Source organism: Parasteatoda tepidariorum, chromosome 6 (genome assembly GCF_043381705.1).
Source record: "Parasteatoda tepidariorum isolate YZ-2023 chromosome 6, CAS_Ptep_4.0, whole genome shotgun sequence".
In the NCBI taxonomy this organism is placed as follows: domain Eukaryota; kingdom Metazoa; phylum Arthropoda; class Arachnida; order Araneae; family Theridiidae; genus Parasteatoda; species Parasteatoda tepidariorum.
The window spans coordinates 44,059,207-44,069,560 of NC_092209.1; the positions used below are offsets into that span (position 1 = coordinate 44,059,207).

Consider the following 10,354-nt stretch of genomic DNA (forward strand, 5'->3'; position numbering starts at 1 on the left):
GCAAAACAACAAACAAGCTGAGAAACTGCGACATCTCAACTCAACTCTTCTCTACTAAATTAAAAGGATGGATTATGTTCGTGTTGTTAATTTTATGAAAACAGAGATCACTATGAAACTGTTATTAATTTTAGCTATTATATACCCCGTGTTCTCTACGGATTTTTCATACGAAGCTAGGAAATTAGACAATAATATTATTGCTTCTAAATTACGCCCGAAAATGACTACTTCATCTCCAAGAGTGAAGTTATCAGATACCCCTGAATGTGCCGATGATATCCGGCACATATGTCCAGCTAGTATTTTAAACAACAATTTTGCAGTGTTAGATTGTTTACAAAATGATAAGGTACGCTATGATATAGCTAGTATAAAAACTACTATCTTGAAGTTAAGTTCTCTAACGTGTTCGTAAATGCAGGCATATTATGCTTTGAAGTGTCAATCGTTTGACAATGTAAACAATGAAAAATATGACAGTGTACTTAATTTGCACATTGTTTATTGCATATAACATTTTGTCTATAACCCTGTTGTCATTCAGTAATTTATGAGAGCTTTTTTATTGAATGAAGTTAATGTATTTTTATTAAATTGATTTTATTAATTTGATATTAATATTTTTGCGGCATACTTATATCATTTGTATGAGTAAATGTTAAACTTTATTTGAATTTAATAAGAGAGTGCAGTGAGTGAAAGTTGCCATTCTTTAAATCATAATGGGTTCTGAAGAAATATTTATTCATAATTTTAATTTATTGATAAATTTAAATTTTCTTCACGATGGCATTAAGAAAAAGTGAAAACCATGTAGATTAAATTCATTTTTTCTATTACCCTTCTCTAATTGCATAAGTTTGACTATGTCTACTGATGTCAGTTTAGATTTGTGTTCATAAAGTGTTAAAAGTTTAATTCATTATTTTAATTGGCAAATTTCAGTTTTCTTCACAATAGCATTTGGAAAAAGTGAAAACCATTTAGATCAAATTCATTATTATTATTACCTATCTCTAATTGCATAAGTTAGTATATGTCTACTGATGTCAGTTTAAATTTGTGTTCATAAGGTGTTGAAAGTTTCATAAGAAGCTCTTCATGTTCTATTATTTAATGAGTATGAAAATAAAATAATTAATTGTTAAAAAAATAAAATAGATTTCCTTAAAAATTTTTATAAGCAAAATTAAGTTTATTTTTTTTTTCATTTTATACGAAGGATTCTTATTGTTTTAAAACACTAAACATTTAATCTGTGCTTATAAACATTTAATATGAAAAAAATTGGTTTTGTATGTGATTGCATTGTTTTGTTTTTATAAAGCGAAGATTACTTGTCTCATTCCCAGTTGGGTAAATTTACTGCTTACACCGGGAAACCAACCATGTTAATAATGAATGATTAGACATTATTTATGAGATTAATTCTGATATTAGATTTAATTTTGTAAATTTATAATCAATGAGTTAAATTTCGCATTTATTTTTAGTCTATCATAGTTTTATTTTTTCATTGTTCATTAACTACTTGTGTTAAAATTGTGCTGACTTTTCCCCCAAAAACAAATAGATAACAAATGTAATTATTAAAAGTTATAATACAATATATTTTTGTAGTCTACTATTTATGTATTTTTAACAAGAATGTAAGTTTTTTTTTACTATTATGATTGTTTTATTTTTAGCGGAGAGAAGATGCAGATTTATCATCTCAATGTCATCATGTAAGTTTGTTTTTATTCTTTTTTATTTGTAATTTTCATACTTAAAAAAAGAAATTGTATTATGTAATAAACTCTTTGAGTATCAAAACCCATTTTAAAAAAAGATTAAGTTTCTTTGCCAAACATTTGTTCTTTAATATTTTATTCGAGATGTCCAAAAAGTATAGAAATTGTCAAATATCTCAGGAAATAGGCATAGGGAGAAATTCATGCATGAATCATTTTTAAATGATAAACTCATCCCTTGGTATACGGCTGATAACTTTTTAGATTTGAAGTCACAGTATTTTTTATTGCTAATTTGGATTATATCAGGAAAAAAATTTACCAATTTGACCTAAAGATTTAATTCCTGTAGGTTCTTAGATGTTTTAATTCTTCATGAAAAACTTCATAAGTGAATCATTTTTAAAAGATATGTGTTTAATAATGCCACTCATCCCTTGGGATAGGATTGACAACTTCAAAATTTAAAGTCTAAGCATTTTTCAGAAGAAAAAAAAATCCCAATTCAGCCTATAGATTTAATTACTATTGGTTTTCAGATATTATTATTGCAAAATGAAAATGCTGTATTGTTTTGATACTTGCATTAAAAATCATTGCCAAGCTTCGGCCACTTCGGCTAGTAACACTAAAAAAAGTAGTAAGAAAAAAAAAACAATTATCATAAGGCAGTGCTATTAAGTTTAAGTGCTCATATTTAAGGTTGCATTTAGAAATTCGCTGAATTTCTAGCATATTTTCAGTAAATATTCTTTTTAAATTTAAAAATTTAGTAATGTTTTATTTTTAGTAAGTATAGTTTATAATTAATTTCTCCTAGAGATAAGAGTATAGTAGTTAGTTACAAATAGCTGAAAAGTATTTAAATGTTTTAATGGAATTTTGTGTTTATACTTTATTGCAAAAAAAATTTTAAAGAATTTTTTTTTTTTTAAAATACGAAAACAGTGAATTAAATTAATTAAAAGTTCGTTTATGTATGAGTTTTAGTTTTACACCTTTTTTTTTGTATTTATATGTATATTTATTTGTCTTTTTTTTATAGCTGATTTGGACTTTTAAACGGAATCTAACTTTAGATACTAGATTTGTTACTACAGCGAAACATATGTGCAAGAAGTTTATCGAAAGTGTAAGAAATGTTTTTCTAAATTTTATTTTGAAGTATGTAATATTTCCAAATAATATTGTGTTAGATGTTTTTACTTTTGCTTCCCTTTTTTAAATATAATTCTACGAAGTAATTTATTTCTTTTCTATGATAAAGAGACAATTCTTTTGGAAAACCAATTAAGATTCTAGGGAAAATTAGAAATATTGAATTTTAATGACTCTAGTATAATAATATAAGCTTAATAGTTAAATTCTATGTTTACCAGAATGTCTAAATTTTAATTTTAGCAAAAGGAGTGTGTACCGTTGGAGAATGTCAAAGGTCATTTGTTATCTTGTCTAATGAATGCTGCTGAAAATGCTACAGAAGCAGAATGTCGAGCATTTTTAAAGAAGATGGAAGCAATTGTTTTTAGTGATTATCGTTTGATATACAAATTTACAGATGAGTGTCAGTCTGATATTGAAAAATTTCAGTGTGGTCGTCTTGAAATGGATTCTGAGGTAATTGAATCGGTATAATTTACTTACTATTTCATTTTTTTAAAATTGTTTTTTTATGTTTAATGTAGGGTTAATGTTATTTTGGAATTTAGTATATAATTTTAATTATTTTATTTTGCAATTCTCTTAATCGCAATTTGAATTTTCTTAATAATATGCATCAGACTCTTCCCCATATCCATAATATTCACCTTTTTTTAAATTTTGCAATTTTTTTTTAAAGTTGCAAATCATTTTTTAATGAGGATTTTGAAAAAGCTTAAAAGTTTAAATAATATGCATCAGTTTTTGAAAAGTTTAAATAATGCGCTTTTTAAAATACATAAACTAAGCAAATGAAATTTTAATCCATAGATTGATAAAGGATTGAGTATGATTTTGTCAAGGGAGATTAGTAGATAATCATTTATTTATTAAGTTTTGTAAAATAAAGTTATTTGTTTTATAATTAAATTGAGGTTTCTATGGTTAGTGTTTTTTCCAAGTTTTGTATATATGTATTAATATTTATATGCAATATTTAAATTTTATTTATTAACTTTGTCACTATCATTCCATGGTTCCAAGATAATTTAAACCATAGGTGTTGCAAGAGTCCAATTTTTGAGGGGATGAAATTAAAATGCACAGTCACAAAGCGCTCTAAATTTCATGCACAAGAAAAAAACTTCCAATGTCTGTTAAAGTAGCTTGTGTGCTAAAAGATTCATTATTTTTCTTTTTCTCGTTTTTTAACTTGAGGAGTTTGTTGCACAAAAGCCTTATTAAAGCCTATTATTTTCATTTTCCTAAATAGCTCTTATAAGGCTCTGAAATATGGACATTGTGTCAAGTTCATTTGAGTCCTATCTGGGGGAATTTGATTGGAAAATTTTATGTATTCTAGGAAGGGTAAAGAAAATGAATCTGAGATGAGACTACAATGCAGAAATTTGTAAATACTAATTAGGGGGTAATTCACAATCACTCTGTTTCTGGGGTAAATAATAATCACCTAAGTTTTATTTAAAAAAAATTATTTTTTTTAAAATTTGAGGCGTGGACAAGAATGCTTGTGCACTTTACTAAAGTATAACTACATTAACTTAATAATAATTTTTTGTTTAATCTAACAAAATAAGTGTCTTTTAAACGTCTTTCTGTATTTTCCATTTCTAAGATGGGTTTCAAAATGTGCACATTTCTGCAAAGATCCCCCTCCTTCTCTTAATAATAAATATTTTGAGTTACTTTCTTTTTCTTTGATATAAAAGTAGTGTAAGCTTTTGTTTAATTGTTTCACATCTACTGTAAACATCCTTGTTTAACATCCTCCTAATTGTTTCACATCCTCCTCTTCAGTTATTGATTATAGGAAACTATATCAAATGTTGCCCCCTACAGATGGGCTAATTATTGATCACTGGGGTAATTCCTGATCATTGTCATTTCTTTTTATAAATAGTATATAAAATAGCTTATAAATAGCTAATTGTCTTTTCTTAAATAGCAGTTCATATTTATTAAGTGGAACAACTGTAAAATATATTTTAACTGTCATCACAAAATTTGTTTTTAACTGTATGCAAGACTGTATTCTGATTTGCACCATTTCTGGTTTGTCTTACCTTGCTTCTATCTTAATTTTATGCATGTACTTCGTTAGAATAATTTTTACGTTTATAAATTAGCCTAGTATAAATATGGTGAAAATAGGTTTTTCATAAAAAAGATTTTTGCGTTTGATCAGGAATTACCCTAGGTTACCCTACTCAGACATTATAAAATTTATCAAAATCAATTTATTAAATCGGGCTGCGCATTTTCAGAATGGATGGTTTAAACCCTGTAAAAAGTGTTTTTGCAAAGCCACTGAGATATTAAAGAAGACATTTGATGGATGCATGCAGTTGATAAAGATTTTGAGATCTTAAAGTTTAAGAACTGGGGGACCATTCTCAGCTAGAGGGCTGTTTGGAAATCCCTTTAAAAGAGAGCCTTAGTCAGTCTTTGAGGAGGATTTGAATCAAATAATTTTTTGTCACGTGATATAACTAATCAATATCTATGTATATTTAATTCCATCTGTTTTACCTTCCCCTTTGATCTCAAGATAAAACGTTATAAATATTTGTGAATTCTTAAATTCATGCAACTTTTTTCCTTGCTAGGATCCTCATTCTCAAGGAGAGACAATAGAATGTTTATCTAAACAGTCAGATAAACTGTCACCTCTCTGTAAGCATGAAATTCTCCGCATAGCTGAACTCCAAGGAGATGACTTCCACTTAGATCGGCCGTTATTCTTTGCATGCCGGGATGATCGAGAAAGGTTCTGTGAAAAAGTGGAAGCTGGAGAAGGAAAAGTGTATCGATGTCTTATGAGACACAAAATGGAAAGAGATATGAGTCAAGAGGTAAAAATTTACACTTCTTTTTTAAATCTATAACTGCTTCAGTTATTTGTAAAAACTTGTATGTAGAAATTGTAACTTGCATAAATGTCTAATGTTTTGAAAAATCATTAAGAGAAAAACGGTTACGGATAGAAATGCAAAGATTGCTGTATTCTACTTAGAGAAACAATTTTTTATTTTTACCAAGTTTTAAAATTGGTAACAAAGTTCTACAAATGGCACTACTATCTGAACAAATAAAAAACAATGTTGCAATACAAAACGTGTGTGCAAATATTTTTGTAGGAATGTTTTAACCTGGAACAAAGAATAGTGCTTAATGCATTTTCCAGTTACTAATGTATCTCCTGGCAAGGTTTGTAAATTAATTTTGAAACGCAGTGTGAATAAAAATATTTCTAGTTTTCTTTGACAAAATACAGCTAAACCACATATTTCGTTCTTTGGGATATCTTAAGTTTTTTTAATTTTTAAATTTTTTTTTTACCAAAGTAAATTGGAGCACTTTGTATATATAACCCCAATCGGTAATAGACTGAAAAGTGTCAGCATTATTGATTATTAAAACTGTTTAATATAATATTTTTTACCTTAAGTTCTATGGTGGAGCCCTTTTCTATTTAGGGTGTCTTTGTTAGGCGAAGTTGAACTACATTTAAAAATTTTTTGTGTTTATTAAACTACTAAATCTAATATCCATTTAAGAAAGGAAATTGTGATATTTTGTCCGGAAAGTCAGAATCAAAAATAGAAATTTAGGATGCAGAGAGAATTGTGCTTCGAAAAAAATCTGGATTTCTGGATTTTTCGGTAAACGCGATCCAAAAGTTTCCGGAAATCCGAGGTCCAAAAGTTTCAAGAAATTATTGATCGCATTTATGTGTTTAAAAAAATTAATATGTTTTTTTTAGAAATATTAGAACTCTAATTTATACTTGGCATCTCTTTAATTTGTAAATATTTTTTCTAAATAATAAATGTGATTAGAGATAAAAGTAAACTTATGCATAATTATTAATTTAAATTATGCTGCATATAATTTATTTAGAATTTCATGTTATGAAAATATCAATGATTTAAATTTATAAAGACGTAAATTTTTTGCAATACGTAATTAATGATTTTATTGGAGAAACTTTCAGGATTTTTGAGTTGAGCTCACAATCACCCCTGAGGATGTGAAGTTATAAGTTATTGAATGTCAGTTTGGGTTGCTTAATTTTACTATAAAAGCTAGGTTCTTAGTAGAAAACATGCATAGAATTTCTTTTTCTATTGAAATTCGATAATAGCATGAATCATATGAAATAAAAAGACAAGATAATTTCTTAATGTATAACTTCAAGCGATCAGCTGAAGATAACTTAATGTTCACTATGCATATTGATAAATAATTAGTAATATAAGTAATTACTAATATTAACTGTAATAATTATTATAATTAGTAATTACTTTGATCAAGATTGGAAACCATGACTGAATGATTAAACATGGATTGTTATGAATTAATTTCTATTTTTAGTTTGAAGTTTTGTTATTCATTATTTAAAATAATTGAACTTGATTATCCAGTGGGAATTTATAAAGTGATAATGGTATCGTTTACGTTAAAACTGATTTTTTTCAAATGTTCTGTCTTAGTTATTTAGTCTAATTATTATATTCTTTATCTTTTGTATAACTCTTTGATTTTTCTTTCAGTGTCGAGAAAAACTGTTTCAAAGAGAAAAACTTGTAGTTCATGACTATAAAATCAGCAGAGGTCTTGCTAAAGCTTGCCGGGAAAATATAAAAATCTATCATTGTAGAGATGACACATCTGATCGGCGAGAAATTCGATTGGCACAAATTTTGTTGTGCTTAGAAAATGCATTGCATAAAGGTAAGTTTTAATATTTTTGAATGAAAGAAATAATAATCATTATATTTTAAAGATTAACTAGTTTACTCGTGCCATTTTTACACTTCATATATTTTTGTTACTATTTCTAAATGTACTGTGTAAGTAATGAATAAATATTAACTTAAAGATTGTAATATGAATGTTAATATTCGTGATATGAATATTAAAAACATAAATAAGCTTTAAAAGAAATGTATTATACATAACTGACTTTTCTCTGGATTCTCACTATTTGGCAAACTCTTAAAAAACTCAAAGTTGCCAGACAAAGTTTATTTCTTTTGATGCTAAAAATTATGAAAAGCTGCAGAATAACGATTATTATAATTGAATGTAAATTATTTTTGAAAATAAACAAATTTTCTATTTAGCTCATAATCTTCTTACAATTCATTAATTGCTTCAATCATTAGTGCAAATGAATTCTTAAGAGGATGTGCAATATCATAGAAGAAGCTTTTCATGAGGAATTCTGTTCCACCGCTGTTGGTATTTTAAAATTTAAAGTTAGGAAAAAAGGGAATTCAGATAAATATAGTAGTTTAGGTAAAGCCATAAAGTTTCAAATCTGAAAATTTTTTGAAGGGATATTTTCAAAATATAAATGAATGATTTATTTATCATGAATGCAAATGAATTATTTACCATGGTATAATCCTTCCATAATTTGTTTAATTTTGATAATTTTTAAGTTTTTTTTTTCAGCATTTGAAATTTTATGGTAACACCAAATCTGCTTTTTCATACTTAAAATTTTTAATTACCTGTGTTCAGGGATGTGATTCTTCCGCGGATCCGCTGATTTCCGCTTTTTTCAGATTTTTCTATATCTTCTGCTCTTTTTTCATAAATTTCCACGCGAAAATTTTTTTATGCAGTAAATGATATTTTGTTGAAAATTTTTTCTTCCGCAGAGCGAAAGTATTGAAGCCCCCAATAAACCTTTCTTCATATGTCAATCTGCTGGCTGGGGTAAAAGTGGTTGACCTTGGTAAAACAATACCGTCATCTACTACACTACTCTCTTATCTTTTCAGGGATGAAAGAGTTTTTAAAATTTCCGACCATGTTCCAAACACTTTTGGGGAGTCGAACGAACGATATAGTCGGACTTGTGACGAACTTCCCCCCTGCAGTAGCCTCCTGAAAAAATGATCTTCAGAAGAAAATGGGTAGAATTTCGGCATGTACGCCGTAGCCTTGACAACCGCGACTTCCGCTATAGATTGGAAAAAAGAAAATAAGTACTAAGCAGTTTCGTTTCGGCCGCTGATATTTGATTTCTTTTTATTGGCTGATTTACAGAATTTTAAATATTAGGAACTGGGCCAGAATCTGCTAAAATTGCGATTCTTATTTAGATGATTTTTATGTAAATCATCGATTTTCGTATTTAACTGATTTAAAAGTTACTTGTTGAGATTCGTTTTTACACGATTTAAAAATCATTACTCGCAATTCCCATTCACACAATTTAAAAATTCAATATCGCGATTTGTATTTAAGCGTTTTTAAAACCCAATATCACGATTTGTATTTAAACGTTTTTAAAACCCAACATCGCAATTCATATTCCCACTAGTTTAAAATCCAATGTCGCGATTCGTATTCATATATATTTTTAAATTTCAATATTGCGATTCATTATCACGCGGTTGTAATATCAAACATCGATTTTCGTATTTATACGCGGTTTAAACATTACTTGTTGCGATAAGTACTCACGGACTCTAAAAATTACGCACCGTGATTCTTATTTACGCAATTTAAAAATTCAATACCGCGATTTGCATTTTCGTGCTTTTAAAATTCAATATCGTGATTCTTCTTCACGTGATTTTAAAATTCAATATCGTGATTCTTATTCACGCTATTTTAAAATCAAACATTGTGGTTCTTATTCACGCGATTTTAAAATCCAACATCGCGATTCTTATTCAAGCGATTTTAAAATCCAACATCGCGATTCTTACTCACCCTATTTTAAAATCCAACATCGCGATTCTTATTCACCCTATTTTAAAATCCAACATCGCGATTTTAAAATCCGATATCGCCTTATTCACGCGATTTTAAAATCCGGCATCGCGATTCTTTTTCATGCGATTTTAAAATCCGGCATCGCGATTCTTTTTCACGTGATTTTAAAATCAAGCATTGCGATTCTTATTCACGCGATTTTGAAATTCAACATCGCGATTCTTAATCTAAGGCCTTTAAAAATTGTGTGAGAAATGAACTTTCTTGTCCTATCAACACTGATGATCAAAAGTCTGCAAAGCGCAATCTACAGATCAGTCATGTTAATAAAAGACCATCGAAAAAACAAAGAACTCATGAGAAAGTCCATAAAGGTCCTTTGACCATTAAAGAAATGTTTTTTAAAATGATGTGATTAGGACTGGGCTATAAATCGATATATCGCGACATATCGATTTAACGCCTATATCGGCAAACCGATACAGCAACTTTCATTCCAAGCGATACATCAGAAATGTGATTTAAGCCGTCGAGTGAAGAAGACGATATAACGATATAGCGATACACGCAAGGACTTTCTCTTACGTTCCGATGCCAACTCGCGCTGTGGAAGACGATATTGTTTCGTTATGTTGAGACGGCCTTGACTGATGAGCGGTAGAATCAGAATCACTTTTGAGACCTTATATCGTTATATCACATGTTCGTTTTCGCATTTTTGG

General features: G+C 28.3%; 1 protein-coding gene across 1 annotated transcript in view; it reads left to right on the top strand.

The window, feature by feature from the left end:
- Window positions 1–42: 42 nt before the first annotated feature.
- Window positions 43–10,354, top strand: part of LOC107451795 (golgi glycoprotein 1) — a 46,636-nt gene continuing 36,324 nt past the window's right edge. Inside the window, exons 1-6 of the mRNA XM_016068011.3 lie at window positions 43–352; window positions 1,692–1,730; window positions 2,782–2,868; window positions 3,138–3,353; window positions 5,504–5,749; window positions 7,451–7,631. Of these exons, the coding sequence (XP_015923497.1) occupies window positions 68–352; window positions 1,692–1,730; window positions 2,782–2,868; window positions 3,138–3,353; window positions 5,504–5,749; window positions 7,451–7,631 (1,054 nt within the window). The 5' untranslated portion in view covers window positions 43–67. The remainder of the gene's footprint in view (window positions 353–1,691; window positions 1,731–2,781; window positions 2,869–3,137; window positions 3,354–5,503; window positions 5,750–7,450; window positions 7,632–10,354) is intronic.